Genomic DNA, 21,888 nt, shown 5'->3' with positions numbered 1-21,888 from the left:
GAGTAATACCTCTTTCTTACGTCATATCTGAAATTATATATATTTAGAAATATAATTGTGCCATTTAGCATATAAATTAGAAGTAATGCAATGCTAAACTTGGTTAAATTTGGGCAAAAAATGCATGTATATTATAATTCTTGTAACATTCAGAACCCTGAGAATTCAGTGTTTATCGATAAATTGTGCATGATTGTGTGACTCTGAAGATATATAAAGTATTAAGTATTTCACTGAGTATATGAATCCTTGAGTAAAATATTTGTTGCTTAATGTTTTAACAGACTCAATAAAACTCAATAAAATATGCAGTTTTGAAATATCTTAAAAGTTTCTATTTAGCTCTTTAGATGTCTTTGAAGTGAGATTAATAATCTCACATCATGATCCAAGTCTCATCTAAAGTAACATTAGTAATAAAGTGCTTTATACGATGGAATATAAAATGATTATAATTCTTCATTGTTCGCCATAACATCATTGTCCTTTCTTTTGTTTACTGGTCCTGTTGTTTATTTTAGGAGACACCTGCCATTCAGTCAAGCCATTGCACATGTCCTTTTTATTTCCATGTGGCTCTTTGTACGGTGGTTGTTTAGTAATCACAACCACGCTGTCTCCTTGACTTTCAATACTCTCCATGAAACTCTGAAGATCTTTCAGTTTAGCTGTCTGATTCATGCAGTTCTCCACGGATCCTGATTGAGACTCCACTGATGTTCTCGTCACCTGTTTCGCTAGTGTGCTCTCACAGTCATCAACAACAGTTTCATCAGATTTTTCTTTCTCAAAATCTTCTTCAGCAGAGCTACATTTGTTCATCTCATTTTCTGTGTCTCCTTTGACCTCCTTGGAGTTTTCAGGGTGGTCCTCATCCTGTCCTGTGTCTGATGTCCCATCTACATTGGCTTCATTCTTTGCAGCTCCATCCTGATTCTCATCAGCATTTTTCTCATTGGTGGACGTTTGATCTGACGTTTCACCTTCAGTAGGTGTATCGTCTTTAATTGAATTAGATTCACCTCCATCTTCTGCAGACTTGTCTTCTGTACTCTCTTTCCCAGTCTCAGTTTCTGCTTCCCTGTCATCCGATTCGATTTCATCACCAGTTTCTGTCATCTCATCCTTTTTTTCCGCCTCCACAGCCGTATCACTATTTTCTGCACTTGCTGCATCTCCCTTGGGACTGTCTTCCTTCTCACAGTCCTCTTCTGTATCTTTTTCAGTTTCATCCTCAACAATCTCTACTTCCTCTTCTTCCTCAGCATCTGTCTTACCATTTACCACCATTTCTTCTTTTACATCCTCACTTTCTTCATTTTCCACCTGTTCCTCACCAGAATCTCTTTTGTCATTTGCTTCCTCTTCATTTGGATCTCTTGTCTCATAGTTTACAGAGTCTACATTTTTTATGTTTTCTGCATTTTTGCCTTCATCTACTGTATTGACAAAACCATCTGGCTCTTGATCTGCCGCCTCAAATTTATTGTCTTTACTATTGTCATTGGTTTCCTCTACCTCTTCATGAACCACTTCTTCTTTCTCAACTGCAAAAGTCAAGTTGGTTGAATGTTGTTCTCCCATTTTTGGTTCTGTAGGTTGGGCTGGATCCTTTTTCATTTGCAAAATTTTCCGCAGATCAAATTCCATCATAACTGGAGCCAAACTCAAAGCTTGAGCTCGTTGGGCCACTCTAGACGCCATCTTCTTTTTCATGCATGCTTCACATGGGCAGTACTCATCATCACTGCGCTGATCGCTGCATTCATTTCCTGACGCAGTGTAATTTTCACCACTCCTTGACAAGATGGACTTATTGCGCATGACCCGAAGACGCTTGCGTCGCTGCTCAGTCTGAATCGTGGAGTCTCTTGATAGAGTAGTTCCTGGAGGTCTCGGACCCCTGCCAGCCCGGCTTTGGATTTTTTGCAGTTCTCGGTTAATACTGGATTGGATCCTTTTGTGTACTTCCTCTTTCAGCTCAGTTATCATCTTGTCGAGCATATCATTGTCAGCCAAATCCCACCTCACTTTGAACTCCGCCATGGCATCTGCGTAATGTAACATGAACTGCTTTTCTAGCTTTTTTAATAAGCTCAGCACCCAAACAGGATCTGGGTCTTGTGAAACTATTTTAGCAAGCGGAGCTCTCTGAACAGACGGTGGAGTTCCTGAGCTTGTATTTTCTTGAGATTTCATATCATTACTCTCATTACCCGAGCTCTTGCAAGAGGTTATTTGTGGTGTTTGATCTGATTCATTCTTATTCTCACTGCTTTCAACATTATCTACTTGCAATACACCATTTTCTTGGTCATCATCCAGTTGTGTATTTACTGAACTCCCCTGGACTTGCTCTGCAATCCCTGGAGTTACTGGATCTGAGGAGACTTTGGATGGATCTAAACATTGGCATGCTTGTGCTGTAGACTTTACCTGATCTTCTTCATCTTTATCTTGCAGTGAACCCTCTTGTTCGGCAATTGGAGGTGTTGTGACTTGTACGGTCTCTATTTTTTCTAATATGCCATTCATGCTACCTTTAACAGAGCTGGTGGAGCCGCTGTGAACATCAACCCCAGATGAAGATCGTGGGTTAAATTCATCTTCAGCGGAGGGGTGTTCCTTTGTGTTCTGGCTTTTCTGTTCATCCTCAGAGGGCTTTTGGAGCCAGAGCGACTGTAGGATCATCATGACTTCATTATATTTATGCTGCTTTTCCTTTTTAGAGTCTGAGTCAATTAATCGTAATTTCTCAAGGCAGTCCAACAGGCCTTGAGCAGACTGGCTTAATTTTCTGCCATATACAGGGGAGACTTCAGGTAAACTACTGGACCTGTCTAGTTTTGGACCCAGTAAAACCTTCATGACCTGAACCGAAGAATGATGTTGCTTTTGCAAACTGTCTTGTTTCATTAATGCTTTGGGGTTGGGATCTATTGTACTTACTTCCAGTTGTGCTCTTTCATCACACATCTCTGTTTTAACACAAATGTCATTGGTCTCCTGCTGCATAGGATTCTCACCTTCTTGTTCATCGTGAGGTTTCTCAACCTCTATTATGCTTTCTTGTGCATCAACTTTGTCTCTTTGAGACGTGTCCTCACCACTTTGAGTCAAGGTCATATCTTCAGTGAGTTCGACATCCATTTCATAAACATGGCCATCAATGGGAATGTTCCTAAGCCAGTCTTTCACAACTTCTGTAGGGGAAGCGTTTGGTAAGCATGACGGCATCATCTCCTTTTTGTTGCATTCCGATGAGATGCTGACTTTGCCCTGTTTGCTCCTGTTGCTTTTTGCGCTTCTATTTTCTACATTGTCGATATTTTTGCTGGAGGCAACTGACTTTGATCCTCTGCTGACTGGTCTTGCATTGACAACAATCTCTTTTAACAGATCTGCTGCTGAAAGGGCCCGAGATAAAACACTGTCACTTGAGGAACCGGGATGCTTAAATGATGCTTTATTCTGGATTGGGATCTCATGTAGTAGACTTACATGATTTTGGGAAATATTAGACATCCCTGCTGAATTTGGCCTGGATGCATCATTTTTCATAGATCTTCTGTCTGATGCGGATGACAAAACACCATAATTGTCTCCATTATATTTTATATTCAGTCCATTTATTCCCAAACACTGGGAAGAACAGTTAGATCTTTTACATTTAGATCTAGTACTCTCTTTAGTACTGTGTCCATTTTTAAACTTCACCGAATGCTCAGATATTTCTGAAGAGTTTAAATGGTCACTTTCTGGCATAGCTATTTCAGAGGTTCTTTCTCTTTGGTCATGTTTTGAAGATGTTTCGTTCATTTCTGCATGGTTGGTGTTGTTGACAGCTTCACAATCTCTGTCTTTCATAGCAGTATTTTTAGCACTTCCCTGTGAAACTCTCAAGGGTGACTTACTTCGTGAAGATGACAGTGACAAAGTGGAGGGCACTCTGATATTGTTTTCATTTAACTGGCTTCCCGACTTGCTTTTCTTGAGTTCTACTGACTTGATGCTTTCAGCTGAGACAGGTGAGAGAGCTTGAACAGGAGTCTTACAGTTCTTGTGATGGGACTTTTTGGATTCGTCTGAAATTGCAAACTTCATAGACATTTCTGTCCTTGGCCTTTCCTCTGCAACTACTCCATTTACAAACTCTAACTGATGCCCAGCTTCCTCTGTGCTGGCTGACATGCCACTGGTTGATCGTTCATCAAAGTTGTCACCCTTGTGCTCTTCTCCTAGTCCAAGAGAAACGGATGCGGTTGATGTAGGACTTAGAAGTTCATCAAACTGTTTGCCTGCAGACTTAATGTTATTTATATTAGATTTCACTGACCGATTTGATTTTCCTGACAAGCTCTTAGATTCATCTTTGGCGTCCTCTTTTAGCATTTCAATCTCTGTCTCTCTCAAATGACCATTTATGGAGTTGAGGCAATGACATTTACTGGATCTTTGGGATTGTGAGGATACATTAAAACTTACTGGCATCCCACTTGGAGCTCTGCTCTCAGTTTTCTTAATTTCAGTGTTGTGGATTGACCTAGGAGATGGGGACCTCTTTGACCTAGGCAATGCAGAGGTCACAGTTAAGGCATTAAAAGACATGATGTCTTTGCCATTCTCCACTTCCTGAGATACAATGCTCTTTGCAGTGTATTTGACAGATCTTTCAGAACAAGCATTAGCCTTTTCTGAGGTCTGAGACATTGCACTGGTGGCTCTATTTGACTCATTTTCTGGAGTTGCACATTCATTATGTGTTGTATCAATTGGTTCTGAGGAAACTGTGGTTTCTCGAACATTGTGGTTTGATTTGCAGGACCTAAAATATCCTTTAGATGTGTTTGTTTTAACATACATTGAATTAGGAACTCTTTCCTTAGATTTAGACTCTGCAGGTAAATTCTTTGAGGATGCATGTGACTTCACAGATATTTTGGAGCAGTTGGACAGTGGACTGCATAGTCTTTCTTCAGTGGTTACCTCAGTTTCCAGCTCAAACTGAACATCAGGAATGCTGGCATTTTGAGTGGCCTTTTCATGTATGTCGCAAAAAGATTTGACAGACTTAGTTGTTTGCTTTGATGCATGTGATGGATGTTCAGAAGATCGGTTTGATTTATTAGACATGGCACTAGCTGATCTCACTTCTTGAGGAAACTCTTGGCCTTGTCCACATTGATCATCCATCGTAGTATGACTCTGAGTAGCAGCACTTTCTGATATATCACCGTGAGAATTAAATAAGTTTGATGGCACTTCCTCTAAATCATTTAAACTACAAAATATAGGCGTTTTAGCACTCTCTGATTTGTGAGATGCCCTCGATGCAGCTGATAAATTTGAATTGGCTGAGATTGGGCTGACAGCTCTTTCTTGGCTTTTTTCTTCAGCTTGATCCATTTCCAAGGCTGGTGTGGGCTCTCTCTCTGAAACAATGCAGTCTGACCCAACTGACCTTACTGGTGTGGCACTTTTGGTTCTTTCTGTAACACTTTCTGCTTCATTATGTTCAGATTTGGATGATTTCCCAAAAGAACACATTTCATGTGCAGAGCAGGTAGATTTTTTGGAGATTTTTGAAATAGAATTTTTAGACAGTGCAGACTCCTGAGTGGCTTCCCCTTCCGACATATTATTAACTGGTTTAAAGTTTTCATGAGCATTTGAAGTGGATGCAGCAGATTTGTTTGACTTTGCCACTATGGAATCAGCTTTCTCTGCTTCACTCCCCTCTGGATTCCCATTAAATCTTTTATGCTCCCCACAGCATGAACATACACCAGACTGACCAGATCGTTTCAACACACCTGATGTGGCACTTAAAGATATGTTTCCAGCATCTTTGTCACTTATCTTCAGAGCATCGGATGCATTGGATCCAGGGGTGTTTGCTTGACCTCTAGATTTACAAGGTGCATGGCTATGTCTGGAATCTGTATTACAAGCCCCTCCCTCAGGCCTGTGTTGCCTACCAGATGCAACTGAACTTGGGGTTATGGTTCCACACTGACATGGATGTGATCTGGAGGACACTTTTGAAATCGGAGATGTCATACTCATCCCATCTGGCTCTGCTGGTGTTACAAAAGTGGTTTTATACTTTTTGAGCTTAAGTGAGTGAAAAGCAGTGCTTGATTCTTTACTTGGAGGTTGGGGGGACAAATAAGATGTTGGTGAAGACTGGTAGCCACAACAATGAACATATTTGGGTTGAGCAACGCTCCCAAGATGTTCACTTTGGGACCAGTGTGATGCTCTTGAAACTCTTGGAGGCAGATCATCATAATCATCATCCTGATCTTCCCTCAAAGACTCAAGCACTTTAGATGAGTTGCTAACTGCAGAAACCGGACGCTCTTCCATGACCTTAATGACCTCACAATGTGGAGTAGGAGAGATTTTAGATTCCATATGAGAATATTTAGTTTTAGCGTGACTCTCACAGTCGTCCTCACAAGATCTCTTGCTCTTTGATGTGGTAGCAACAGATGATACTTCACCTCGATTGCAGCAATGACTTATTGCACAATATTCTAATCTAGTGTCTCCTTCCCCCATTGTCTGCTGAAAGCACGAAGCCTTTTCTACCACATGCTCAGTGTACTCACCACTGGAACGAGAAATTGTGCGTGTACTATCCACCGATGACTTTTTGTGTATAACTTTGTTAGATGATGCACTGGAACTAGGTGATTTACAGGTCTCTGGTTCTTTGTGCATGGGGTTTTTCCAGATGTCATACTCTTGGCAGTGATTGCAACAGTTTTGACAAAGTGTTTCCTCAATATGCTTCTGATGCAGCTTCGTTGCAAAGGCTTCATCAGTCTCTGATGCAGATATAGAGTCTGGGTCTGAAAACTCAGCTTTAGCTTTGAGATAATCTGCATCTTTCACAGAAGCAGAGTCATTCACTTTCACTGATGACTTCTTGATCTCGGTGGACCACTGAAGAGTCTCATCATTTAACAGCCGAAAGCGAACCTTCATCTCCACAGAAAGGCTACCGTCTTTGTTAACAAGCACTCTTTTCTCAATGTCATCGTTCACTACAACTTCTTTTACATAAGGACAGTTGCTGACACAGCCGGATGGTCCTGGTGTCATGCATAATCCATTTTGATAGGACTTTTCTGAAGAAAGAGAGAATCTTGTAGATCTATTACTGGAGTCTGATCGTGGATGGATAATACTTTTCTTCGTCTCCAGGCCAAAGTTAACTGTTAAAACAAAATCATAAGATACAGATATATCATTTTATCAAGGATAATAACATATTTTTAACATGCAAACAACAAATTTGAAAGAGGCTCGATTCACCAACCCCTACAATAAATTAACAGCATTTGAGTTGGTGGTAAATGGTTGTGTCATCTTTAGTCTATTATTAGAGACACGTGGGTTGGGTAGATGGTAAGTTAATAAATATAATGACTCACTTAAAACAAATGAATGTAAACGGTAGATAACTTGAAGTGTGTACACAATAAAATAAAATATTTACCATTCTTTTTGCTCTCATGGCCTTCACTGCAGACACTGGAGTAAGACCTTGAGCCCATTCCTGGAAGCTTTTCGTCTGAGAGCTTCTTCAAGCTTTCCATGAGCAGTGGCCTGAAGGGCTCTCGACCCACACAGACCAGCACACTAGGACACTGCATCAGACTCTGAATATTGTCAATCTATGGAGAGCAGTGAATAAACATAAGACAAGTCAAATCCAGTCAGAGATAAAAACGTTTAACAATATCCTGACTAAAATGTTACCTCATAATTGACTGATTTGAAACGTTTTACATGGTTGCACTAACAGACACATTTTAGCATTTAGAACCCCTAAATCATCAAAACTCAAACATAATGGCTTGTTGGGATGACAACAGCAGCATATTAATTTATATAGGGTGAATTCAGGTAAATTGGGCCACCATTTATCACTGAGATGACTGGATAAAAATGGCTCAATGATCCTGAATTAACCATAATTATATATATCAACTAATTAAACACAAAATACAGATTTTACAGATTTTGTATTTAAAGAAGTAGTTCAACCAGTAATGAGAATTCAGGCATCATGTACTCATCTTCTTTATATTTTCTTCAAATGACTTACTTAGACCATAAAAGGAGATATTCAGCAGAATGCTCTTTTCCATACTAAGAAAGCATTGCATGCTGTCAAATTCCAAAATGAACAAAAATACATAATATTTGTTAAAAAAATTTGCTATTCACCAAAAATCTTGCCCAATAGTGATCAAATAGTGCATGCACTGATTCGAACATTTAGTTATGAGGTATGCAACAATCAACGGCAATTGATGTTGTTTGCAAATCCTAAAAAATTACACGCATGAAGGAAACTGTATAGCAATGGTGGAGGGCAAGTATATTTGAGTAAAGTGACTTTTATAATACATTTTACTTGGTTCCTCAGAACACTAGCATACAAATCACATGGGTAATTGTAATGGTGCTTTTTGATACATACTTGAATTTCTCCTTTTGTGTTTTACAGAAAACGTATTTGTAGGGAACATCATGGAGTGTGAATTAAGTTTTTTTTTTTAGGGGTCGAAACATCTCTTTAAGATGCAAATTAGATTAGAAGCTATAGCACAACTATTTTCCCAGGGCCTTCAGCTTTGTCCTGAACTGACACCTCTCTCCTAAAATACTTGAGCCGGCTAATTAAAGAATGGTTGAAGAAATGAAATCCTCCCTGACCTTACGTCCCTCCAGAGTGTAGAGTTTCTTGACATGACATTGCATGAGTTCTGAAATCTCGTCCATTAAAACGCGAAGACTCCGAGCTGTTCGTCTGTTCAGAATGATGGATCGCCTAATAGTAGGGTCATTGTTTTTTACCAGAACAATCCTTTTGGGGTGCCGATGGTGGTGCTGATGTCCCGAGGGTGGCTCCTCGGGTCGGGAGGGCTTGCGGCGAGGGTTATGCGGGTTGCTGTGATGGTGCCAGACCGCCGGCCTCTTCCCTGCAGCTTCCATGTTGATTGGCTTAACGTAGCGGCAGTCAGAGCACAGGTAACAGCCTCCGTCCTCTAGCTGCTCTAAATGTTTAATGCTGTGGGTCCCCCTGGGGGTCGTGACGGTACGCACACCAAAAGGTAGAGGAACCTTTTGGGAAAGGTCATCCAATAAGGCATCAAAGCATTTGAAGCTGCGCTTATGGATGGCCATCTTAATTCCTTTGAACTGAGCGTCGCCACTCTTGTAAAAGGTCATTCTCTTGGCAGGGTTGGCCGCAGTCACACTGGAGCCAAAGGACGAAACTGGAGGATTAGGAAACTGATGAGGTTCATTCTGAAAATGGGTATTGGCATCGAAGGAGCCTTGGGTCGTCCTCTGCATCTTTTCTCCACGTCAATTTAAGCTGTGGAGGGAAGTATGGAAATGTGAATGACATTGAAACTCAGAATCAACACAGATTTCAAAATTCAAACCCAGAAGCAATCTTCATAAAATACGAATTTATAAAGAAATTACATGAAATGGAGATTCTAGTAGTGATCTACTTGCTCTCAGATCTGCCAAGAAACCACAGTCTGCATTGTAATCAGAATGGCACTGATTACAGTGGCACTGACATGGTACTCCAAAGTACTTCAAAGAACATCATGGTATTACAGGAAACAGATATTGTGATGAAAACTGCAATCATACCAACTTTTCAGTGTACTTGTATTATACTACATAGCATGCCATTTAAAACAAAAAAAAGTTGTAAGCAACTACGAAACTAGGCCCCAGTCCAGAGATTAATCTCATGTTCTTCGGGAAACAGTTACAGACTACTTTAAATTGCATTTAGTTCTTAGTCCTTAATAGGCATTTTAATCTAACATTTAAACATGTTCAAGAGCATGATCTCTGAGCACAGCTTGCAAATGAAACCATTTTATGTGTATTAAACTGAGACTAAAGTTGTTTTTCTTATAATCAGATATCTTTTCATGAAAAAACAAAGTAGTTGAATTTAAATACAAAATGCACAAAATAATTTCATGACAGTCCAAACTGAATAAAATCACATAGTGTATCTAGGCAAAATTCTATTTGTATAAAATTGAAAGAAACAATCCATATTTGAACACAAAAGCTATGATATACTGCATCAAGCATGTTTCCACTGAACAATTTGCCTTGTGAATAATAAAACCATTTATGTTTAAACAATTAAAATATCATTATTTCAGCAGCATCTCAGCTCAATGTAAAAACAACAGGATATAAAGTATATATAATATAAACAACATACTTACATTTACAGAATACATTATCTGATGCAAAAATTAAAAAAAGTGTACAACTGCACAAAATGTGAAAAAAAGGACTACACAGAGCAATGTTCCAGACAGCATCTAAGCACACAAATGCTGCAGTGATGCAAGTTCACAAGCCCTCCCACAAACAGTCTGGCCACTAATCAGGGCCTTTGGCGGCTAAGGATAGAACGCAAAGCTTCTTTAATCATCTTGAGATTTCACTGAACTCTAGGGAAGCGTTAGACACATGACAGCAACACCAGTATTGCATGAACAGAGCTGCGAAGAGCTACATCTGCTTTCTGACCCATGATGACAGGCTGGATTGTGTATATTCTACAAACATGTCATTGAAACAATGATGCATCAAACACAGAGACTGAAAATACACTTGCTTGCAATGCTTGTATCTGATGACTGACACAACATGACCCATATAGTATGAATAATATATCCTTTATTTTTTCACATGCATTCTGTAGACTCATGTAAACCAATATATAAATACTAGGCTATATATCAAATCTCAACCTGCTTTAGTGTTTGCATTATCTCAAATTGTAACTATATTGTCACTCAGCTCTTTATATAAAGTTTGATATATCATATGTCTTTATCTTTATATAACTTTATCCACATACATACAATATAGTCATGTAAAGCAATATATAAACACTATATACTGTAGCAAATCTCAACTGTCATCATGATGCTTTGGAATTATGTATTGTGAAAAGCACTTTACAAATACATTTGTCATGACCTTAGATGAATGAATATTATGAAAACAAGTCCAGGTCAAAACACACACACACACACACATGCACACACATACGCACACACACACACACACACACAAACACACATATATATATATATATATATTTATTTATTTGTTTTAATTTTTTAAATGTATGTGATGTAATTTAATAATTATAAAACAATTAACTAATTTAATAACTAAATTAAATGTATATTAAATTATATTTTTATACTATAATAGATATTATTATATTTTTATTTTTTCCATTATATTTGGGGGTGATATATAATTCTGATATGATTTCATGGCATGCTCTTTGAAATTCGCTCAGATATGATGTACATGTTAGTATCTGTAATTACAAGTTACAACATTAGAAGATTCGAACTATTCATAGAAAACTGATTTAAATTATGAATATTTTCTGTGAACCCTCCTTACTGGAAAGTCATTCTCTGTATGATATCTGCCTGGTACTTCATTCGTATTGATTTATATGCAGTTTCTAAGGGCACCTTGAGATGAAAATGAATGTGAACAGGGCCTTCAGTGAATATCTGCTTATTCTCTCTGAATCCTGCAGTGCCATACTGTTACCTTACAGGAGTATTTCATGCATCTTTCTTTTTATTTGTACACTGAAAAAATTAGTGGAGAAACTATTTTCACTCACATAATTGCATGTATATATAAAAAAATACTTGTGATGACACTGACTGTTTGCCCGCTCAAGTACTTCCAAAGCACGGGCTTACTGTAATCTCAGGAAAAGACAGCACATCCTCTGTACCATTTAATAAAAATAACCCACTAGCTGAAGGAACATAATACGGATGTTTGAAGGTTCTATGTTTAATTCTGATTCTTTTAATGGCACACCAAGCACAAACCCCATTTAATTAGAGCTAATTAATTACTAAATACCTCTGAGAGGTGTACATATATTTGACACTAATTATAAATCTCTAAAGGCTGAATTAACAGTTGAAAGTTCTACACATGATTTCCACAATTAGCAGCTGAGAACTTGGCAGCCCATTGGGAGAAACCTGCAACACAACACTGTCAGATCACTGAGACTCATGGGATACGTGTGAGGAGAGTTTAACAGCTCTGAAATACAAATATACATCTGTTCAGAAGCCTGTCTCAGCCACAGAATAGAAAAAAGGTAATTGTGACTTTTTCTTTCATAATTTAAACGTTTTTCAAGATTATATCCAACAATTTTGACTTTTATCTCAGAACTATGAGAATGAAACATAATTGTGAGATATAAAGTTGCACTTCTAAGAAAAAAGTCTGAATTGCGAGAGATGAAATCAGAGTTGCTCTGAACTCAGAAACTCAGAAGCTGAAACTCAGAACTGTGGGATATAAATTCAAATTCTGAGGGAAAAAAGTCAGAATTGTGAGGAATACAGTCAGCATTGTGAGTTAAAGGTGCAATTATAAATTAATTAATTAATTAATTATGAGATAAACTCATAATTGCATGATATAAAGACACAGTTTTAATAAAAAAAAGTCTGAATTGTGAGATATAAAATTGGAGTTGCAAAATATAAACTCAGAATTGTGAGGAATAAACTTGCAATTCTAAGAAAATAGTCTGAATCATGATACAGCCTAAACTCAGATTTGTGAGATATAAAGTTGGTATTTTAACAAAAAAATAATAATAATAATAATTTGTAAGTTAAAAACAGAATTGTGAGATAAACTCAAATTCTAAGAAAAAGTCTGCATTGAGAGATAAATTCAGAATTGTGAGATAAAAAGTTGCTATTTCAAGGAAAAAAAGTCTGAATTTTGAGATATAAAATTTTAATTGTGACAAACTCAAAGTAAGAACTGCGAGATAGTATAAAGGAAATTCTGAGAAAAAAAGTCTGAATTGCGAGATATAAACAAAGAATTACAAAATATAAAATATAAACTCAGAATTGTGAGACAGAAACTCAGTTATAAAAAAAAAAACTTGAGATACAAAATCAGAATTGCAATATAAACTCAAATTCTAAGAAAAAAGTCTGAACTGAAAGATAAAAGGTTGCAATTACCTTAATTATTATTATTATTATTATCACCATCATTATCCCAGGTAGAAACAAGCTTCCATTGTTTGAAAATTACAAATAATAATTAGCATAGCACTTAAAAATTGAAAACTGTCAAATGATTTCCATAATGCTGACTTTCCAGTGCTGACCAAGATCATTAATGCTTACTTAATGCACTTACCAGTACTCATGTTAGTCAGAGCTGCTAGATATTAGTCACTCTTAAACAGAAAAAAAAACAAGTCCTTGAAAATGCTTTGTCTGTTTTTCAATCGAGGCGTGAAAGTGTGAAATGAAAACTGTAAAATATTAAAACAAGAAACGCTTCAAAATGCTAGAGACAAAGACAACAACCCTCACATGATTTGTAACACTGCTAATTTTGAAATTCATAGCAATATATCAGTTCATCTGGCAGTATTCAACATCATAGAAACCAATAATTATTTCATAAAGCAAACAGTTGCATTGACAGCTCTCACACAAATAAATACTTAAGTCTGTAATCTTTCATTTTAGCTTTGATCTCAGACTGCATATTCCACTAAAAACAATTGAAAAACAGGCCTTTTTTAATGAGTCAGAATCATCTAGATGCTCTGTCCTAATTCCACACACCGGCTTACCCTGCAGGCACAGATTCATTCTCCTCGGCTGCCAAATCCTCCAACACCTAACCTCCAAACTTTGACAATATTTCTGATGTAATCCAGTTAGAGAATCCAACAGGTTTCCTCACAATAAGCAGCGCTCCTTCCTCCGAATGAAACAGGCACATCGTTTGAAATCATGGCGTTGCCTCCTGTGAAGAATGTCACTTTCCACCCACGACGATGAGCCACGGACGTGCCACAGCTGCATATTGTCCATCCACACTCATTCATTCCATTAGGCTAATTATTACAGGCAAACCTTCATCCAGAGAGGAGGAGGAGGAGGAGTGGGACTCCTCTGAAAGAGGATTATACTGTGTGACCATCTGTGCAAGACAGAATTAACTCTTAGGTCTCTAAAAACAACCTGTTGTACTTGATATAGACGTAAAAAAAACACACACACACACACACAAAAAAGAAAATGATATACCAACAAAAAGTTATACTGACCTATGTTATGTTATTCATTCTTAATTTAATATTATGAAACCAGATCTAATATTATTAACAAACAATTATTAACATTTCAACTTAATTTCAATTAAATATATTCATATATATTTAGGAAATGTCAAATTATAATTATACCTAATAAGAATAGAATATGTATTGTATGTAATAATATGTACAAATTATAATATAGTGCTGACAAAAGATAAATTCCATCCAAATAAAAGTTTTTGTTTACATAATATGTGTGTGTACTTTGTATCTTTATTATGTATGTATAAAAACACACACATACAGTATATATTTAGAAAATATTTACATGTATATATAATTTATATTATATATATATTATATATTTATACAGAAATATTTCATATATAAATAACATATTTTTTCTTAAATATATACATGCAAGTGTGTATTTATATATAACGTTACATAAAATATATACACAGTACACAAACATATATTATGCAGGCAAAAACTTTTTTGTCATTAATCGTTTGACAACACTATTATAAACCAATATTAACGTTAATATTATAATATTGTTATGACTTGAACACATTTTGCGTCAAAATGCAGTTTTATGAAACCATACTACCATTTTAACTTTAATGTTATTTCAAAAGCAGGTAAAAGATGCAGTATAATGAAACCATATATTATGGAATTAACATTAGGCTAACATTACAACATTATGTTTAAGTTTAACACCAGATGTGTGTAAAACAGAACATTAGATACATTAGAACACCAAGTCCTCTGGGTTTCCCTGGCAACAAACACAACACTCAGTCTCGTGATGGCCTCCACACACACATTACAGGAGATATCGAGGATGAAGGTAAACTCACACAAATAAACACCAGTTAGATATGTAGTGAAGAAGCAGTGGCTCTTACCCGCACGCGCACTTGTTGACAGACGCGCGAGGCACGCAGCAGGTTCTGAAGTCACGATACAGTAACGTTAGATCCATCATCAGCTGTGAAGGACGCTTTAGGCGCATTATCTCGCGGCAGCTGTTGTCTAGAAGCTCTTCTGAGCTCTTATGATGTGTGTTGTTTCAGAGAGATGAAGGCATCGAGCGTCTGAGCGGCTGTTTTCACTGGACGGAGTTTGCTGGTGACGATAAACGCCAGTATTTACATCAGGAGTTTGTGTATGACAGTGTGATGTTTGCAGTTAGGCGAGGACTGTCGTGGTCAGCAGTAGGACAGGTGGCAAACATCAGCAAACATCTCCTGCCCAAACTCACAGGTGGGTCATCACTGCTGCTGCTGTCGCTATAATGTGTTTCTGATGACCTGTCACGTGATCACAAGGATGCCTACAATTCTATGCACGCTATTTTATCTTCTTATCATACCAATATTACACTGACTGCTTTCATTTATAACTAAGATTTCGAATTCATTATTCTGATTAGGATACATGCAGTTACTGTAAATCTGTGTGCTCAGTTTGATGGCGTCACACAACTTAAGAAATCAGAAATTTGTATTGTTATTGATACCAATATAGCATTAAAATTATTTATCTGTATTTATATTCAGAACATGCCACCATTTTTTTCTGTTTGCCAATTTTTATACAAATGCACATCATTCGGTGATAATACTGAAATTCCTAGATTTAGTTTTTGGACAGATAGATAGACAGACAGACAGATAGATAGATAGATAGATAGATAGATAGATAGATAGATAGATAGATAGATAGATAGATAGATAGATAAAGTTCTTTATAGATAGATAGACAGATAGATAGATACATTTAGTTCCTAATAGATAGATAGATAGATAGATAGATAGATAGATAGATAGACAGATAGACAGATAGATAGATAAAGTTCTTTATAGATAGATAGATAGATAGATAGATAGATAGATAGATAAAGTTCTTTATAGATAGATAGACAGATAGATAGATACATTTAGTTCTTAATAGATAGATAGATAGATAGATAGATAGATAGACAGATAGATAGATAAAGTTCTTTATAGATAGATAGATAGATAGATACATTTAGTTCTTTATAGATAGATAGATATATCAATAGAGAGAGACTGAGATATATATATATATATATATATATATATATATATATATATATATATATATATTCCATATTTTCTTCATAGTCTTAGAAAAAAGGGGTTGTTCTGTAGAATAATGTTACTCTTAAGAAGATCTGTTTAATATCACTTAGAGAGTCTTTAATTAATAACTGAGATAATCTCTGTTTTTAATATTCATGTTAGGTTTGAAGACATCGGAGGTCATTAGCCTTGTCGAGGATCATTTATCACAGATAGAGCCTGGACTCTCCACTGCCCATCATGCGGTTCTCCTGGACTATATGGTGAAGACATATGTTCCTCATCAGCGGCTCTATCAGGCGGTTTTAAACGGTGAGACAGGTGTTAAACACATCAGATGTGAGCTCGAGGTTGAAAGCCCCCCTCACCCGCGGCCCCTCAGTGAGGGAACAGACGCTGTGGAGTGGGAACATCAGCGGGATCTCAAAGAGCTGAGTTTGGCTCAGTCCAGAAAAGAAACTGAAATCAAGGAACTCAAAGAGAGGGCTGAAGCTCAGATGATGGCAGCGCTGCAGACCAGTTTAAACAGACTTCCACATGAAGGCCGGATGAGCAGACAGGTACAAGATATCACTTATTTACAGTATCCACCTTATTTTGCAACATGGAAGCTATTTTCTGTGAAAGATACTAAGGGTCAAAAACGAGAAACCTTTAATGCGTTTTGCCTGTTCATTTACACGACAACGGCGTTTTGCGGAAAACACCACCATTATTAGGGGTGTAACGGTACGCAAAAATCACGGTTCAGTACGTACCTCGGTTTTAAAGTCACGATTCGGTTCATTTAAGTGAAGTGACATTCAGCCAAGTATGGTGACCCATACTTGGGTGACCCATATTTTCGGTACAGTAAGAGAAAGAAATGCTTACATTAAACTGCAGGTTGTTTATTTCTATAAACTTTTTTTTACAATTTGTTTACACTTTTTAAAAAATACTTTTTAATAAAATATATATAAAATAGAAAAAGAATAAGAAATAAAATACTGCTGCAAAGTTCTCCACTAAATAAAATACACTCAGTCTCAAACCAATATCACATAATAAAATATAATGAAAAATATAAATAAATAACTATGATTACAGTGCAGCATTACCAATCCCAGCTTGTAGGCCTGCTCATATTTAAAAAATATATATCACTTTTCCAGCATGAACGGTTTCAGTTTTTAGACCTGCTCAGATTTCGTTATTGCGTTGGACCGATCTGAATTAAGAGCAAAGGTCTGTTTAAATGCCGACGGGAGCTGCGTTTGAATTACAATCATTTTTTTCCTAGTTGTAGTGATGTTCACACTCGCGTAATGCCTTTTGAAAACCTTAGGCCGGTGACACACTGGCATATTGCACCTGTCAAACATAGTCTATTTTGCCTTTATATTTATGCTTAACATGAAGTATAGATATTGTTGTCGTGAAGACAAGATCCTGGTCTGTCGGCGGTCTCCCTCTATGTTTGCTACAGTAGCAGCAGCGCGCTAGCGCCGCTTCAGGCACGATTCTGGTGTGTAAAGACACAGAAAACGCGACGCAGCCGTCACGCAACTGACACGCAGTAGAAACGCCACGCTTACGCCACGCAGCCAGTGTGTCGCCGGCCTTAGAATCAGCTGCAGGGTAGGATTTGCGCTGAACGCAGAGACTTCCGCCACTTAATATGTTCATTTGGAAACACGAAAATGTACCTATGTTCCGCACACAAAATATTGCATTTGGTCATTCGGTACACACGTGTGCATAGTACGTGTTAGGTATGTAGACATGTGCAGTACATGTTGATTTTAAAGGCAAGCGCAAACAAACATACACGTACATGATACTGTTGTTGCTGCTCAAGAGTTAGCTAATGCTTCTTCAGCAAAGTCTGGATTTACTTCACCTATATTAAAACCAACCCCTGAGATGTTTGTCTAAATATGATAACTAAAATGTACATTTGAATACGACTAAGACTAAATTTAAAAAGGCTGCCAAAATTAATATTGCTGTACTGTTAAATAATAATAATCTTATTGCTAAAATGTCAAGTTTTCATTGACAAACTAGAGGAAAATACTTCAGGTTTTCTTCACCTGAAACTAGACTAAAATGTTGAGATTTTTTTGGCCTGGTTTCAAAAACAGGGTTTAGACTAAGACATGGGTTGGCCATAGTTCAATTAGGACATTTAAGTAATTTTTATTAACATGCCTTAGCAAAATCATTACCTGTGTGCATCTTGAGACAAAACAAAGGCACTGATATATTTCAAGATCAGTCCGTGCAAGTTTCTTTCCCTTAAAACAGCTCAGATTTACATTTTAGTCTGGAACTAGGTTTAAGCCTAGTTTGTGAAACCAGGGGATTGTCGACAAAAACTTGACTAAAACTAAATAGGATAAGGTTGGCTTAAAATGATAAAAACAAACAAGGACATTATAGCATGGGACTAAGAGTAAGAATAAAATGAAAGTAGCTGACAAAATTAACATATATCACAGCTGCACTTATGGCGACCCGAGTTTGAATCCCATCTCGTGGTCTCCACCCAATGCTTTCCTGTCTGCTCTATAATGTTCTGTCTGATTAAAGGAAGAAAAAATCCCATCATTAAAAATAAAAAAGGAATTGCAAAATATAAACTCAGAAATTACTCGGAATTACAAGCGATATCATAATTTTGCTATATAAACTGAAAAGAATTATATTACCTATAAAAGAAAAGAACTGCGAGAATTTGCTTTTCTTCTCAGAATTGTGAGAAACAAAGTTGTAATTTTTTTTTTCCATGGCAGAAACACGCTTTTATAGGTTTCTTAATGAACTGCTGTTATATTATTGCATCTAGAAATCGCTCTGTAAATTCATTCATTGTTTGTTTATAGGATATTTTCAGGACATATAATTTTTTTTCCAAAAAATAAAAATAAGATTGCTTTGAAAAGTAAATGGTAACAGTGATGCTTGTCTTACTACACACTGCATACTGATGATTTGTAATAAGAATATATGTTTGCATTGTATTTGATCAACATTTCATTGACGTGTTTATCAAACGGAAGAAATGTAATTAGGCGGATTGTTTGGACAGCAACCTGAAATGTAGCTCAGCGCTGATATAAAACAGGATTGTGATCCTAAACTGCCCTGTAGCTGTTGGCACACTGTTACCTTTTCAACAATCATCAAAGTTAATCTGAGAGCTATTGGTGGGCGGCTCTGATGTGTAACTGCTACCAGCATTGACCTAAAAACTCTATTTTGCAGACTTTGCCATTTTGTAGCACAGTGTGAAATGTGAAGGCTGTAATAATTTATACTGTGACAAGCAACAAAGGATTATTTCTGTTGTGTATTGTCTTATGGTCATAACCTCATACTGAACACATTAACAGCTCGACCACTTCTTACTTAATATCTCATGGAGATGCAGGCTGTCAGTTGTTACCAGATAAAATGGATTAAAGGAAGAAAAGTTATCTAACCGTGCTGAGCACAACAGCCAAGGCCACTTTTTCAGCAGCTTTGGTTCCAGAAGTATTTGTCCTAGTTGAAATAACACTTGGACTATGACTTGTATTAATATGCTATATCAGCAAAAATCAGTTTCTCTGTGGAAAAAAGAAATGGGATTTTTACTTCAGAGACCCAGGAGTTTTCTCTCTATTCTCTCACTGGAAAACATTGTGAATATTTATCCAATGGAAAACAACAAACAAATAGGTTTCATTGTGACTAATTATACAAATGTTTCATTTAGATTTTTTTTTTGTGCTTAATGGAACTCATTGGGAATAAAATGAACAATAGGATATGTTTGTCTCATTTTGTCTACTGCAGGAGGTTGAAGAATTGCTGCGCAGTTTTCTGCAGTCGCAGGGAGAGATTATCATGGAGTCTCTGATGAAGGAAGTTTGTCTCACAGAGGATCTGTTGAGCCAGAAGTCTCATCTAGTACAAACACACCTTACAAATCAAACGGTTTTACCTGGAAAGAGCTGTGTGGCAACTCCCACAAAATCAAAGAAGAAGAGAAATTGAAATACAGTTGTATTAAATGTCTATTTTGAGATATTTGTGAAAATTCAAGATTAATACCTGCTCTGTATGTATGTGTTGTGTGTACATCAAAACTAAAATAAATTAGGAAATTCACACCTACTATAGATAGAAAAAGTTGCAGTGACCACAGAAAACCAGCAGCAGCTCTGGTTTTATTGACTGCATTTCATTAAGCATATGCACATTTTGGCAGTGAGGTTTCACTACTTTTAAAACTGTTCGTGCAATTTCATCTGGCCAAAATCAAGCCAAGGCTGTTTTATACAACCTAAAAGGACAGTTTGTGGTACTGTACATGTTAATCGGATTAATGTTCTTCAAAAAAATAATAATAATAATAATAAAAAAATCATAGTTTCTGAAGTAAGAAGCAAAAAAATCCGGTTTGTAAATAATGACATAATTTACATTTATGGGGGAACTCTGAACTATTCCTTTAAGATTGCATTAAATGAGGAAGACGCTGATTCTCAAATGACTGTTAAAAATGTATTCAATAATCTTTTGCTGGCATTACATTAACAACTAACCAAAAATCAAAGATACAGAAATATATATTGTGGAGTTACATAGGTCAAGTCTTTATAATTACATCACATGTTCTCTCAAGTACAAACACAAATCTAATCCAGATACACTGTAAGCACCATGAAAGTGAAAGTGAAAGTGAAGTGACATTCAGCCAAGTATGGTGACCCATACTCAGAATTTGTGCTCTGCATTTAACCCATCTGAAGTGCACACACACAGAGCAGTGAACACACACACACACTGTGAACACACACCCGGAGCAGTGGGCAGCCATTTATGCTGCGGCGCCCGGGGACCAGTTGGGGGTTCGATGCCTTGCTCAAGGGCACCTAAGTCGTGGTATTGAAGGTGGAGGTGATGAGGTTATTAGATTATTGTAATAAAACCAAAAGAGGCTAATAACGAAAACGAGAACGAAACTAACACCTTTCAGCAATAGCACCATATTTAGGATTGTTGTTTTATACTAGGATATTGCATTTCTTCCATAAAATCTTTTAAACACCACTACCATTCAAGAGTCTGTAAGATTTGTATACTTTTGAAATTAGTCTGAAATTATTTGTTAAAAATATATATTAAAAACAGTAATAATGTGAAATATTAGGTAACACTTCAGTATAGCTACCAAATTTCACCTTTAACTAGTTGCTTATTAACATGCCTAATATTAACATATTGACTGTTTATTAGTACTTATAAAACACATATTCTGCAAGACCAGGAGTTTATTAGGAATTAGGAGTTTATTGAGACAAAAGTCATAGTTCATTGTTTGTTAATGCATAGAATTGGACCTTAAGTGAGACCAAATATTATATTCAATTTAAATATAATATTTGGTCTTTTGTACTGCATTTTAAAATTTATTTTTATTTCTGTGATGGTAAAGCTAAATTTTCAGCATCATTACACCAGTCTTCACTGTCACGATAAAATTAATTTCTTTCAAAATTAAAAAAATCCTTCTCACCCCAAACGTTTGAA

General features: G+C 36.7%; 2 protein-coding genes across 2 annotated transcripts; one reads left to right on the top strand and one right to left on the bottom strand.

The window, feature by feature from the left end:
* rp1l1a (rp1 like 1a) lies at positions 1-15,301 on the bottom strand. The gene is made up of 4 exons (XM_059519840.1): positions 15,127-15,301; positions 8,734-9,397; positions 7,508-7,685; positions 1-7,223 (listed from the first exon to the last, which is right to left on the bottom strand). Exons 2-4 carry the CDS (start codon positions 9,373-9,375, stop codon positions 478-480), a joined length of 7,566 nt encoding a protein of 2,521 aa, XP_059375823.1. The 5' UTR covers positions 9,376-9,397; positions 15,127-15,301; the 3' UTR covers positions 1-477.
* Positions 14,914-20,392, top strand: c32h8orf74 (chromosome 32 C8orf74 homolog). Its single transcript, XM_059519841.1, has 4 exons — positions 14,914-15,068; positions 15,295-15,484; positions 16,489-16,886; positions 20,149-20,392. Exons 1-4 carry the CDS (start codon positions 15,027-15,029, stop codon positions 20,347-20,349), a joined length of 831 nt encoding a protein of 276 aa, XP_059375824.1. The 5' UTR covers positions 14,914-15,026; the 3' UTR covers positions 20,350-20,392.
* Positions 20,393-21,888: the final 1,496 nt, after the last annotated feature.

Source organism: Carassius carassius, chromosome 32 (genome assembly GCF_963082965.1).
Source record: "Carassius carassius chromosome 32, fCarCar2.1, whole genome shotgun sequence".
Lineage (NCBI taxonomy): Eukaryota > Metazoa > Chordata > Actinopteri > Cypriniformes > Cyprinidae > Carassius > Carassius carassius.
This window is presented reverse-complemented; position numbering and strand designations above follow the sequence as displayed.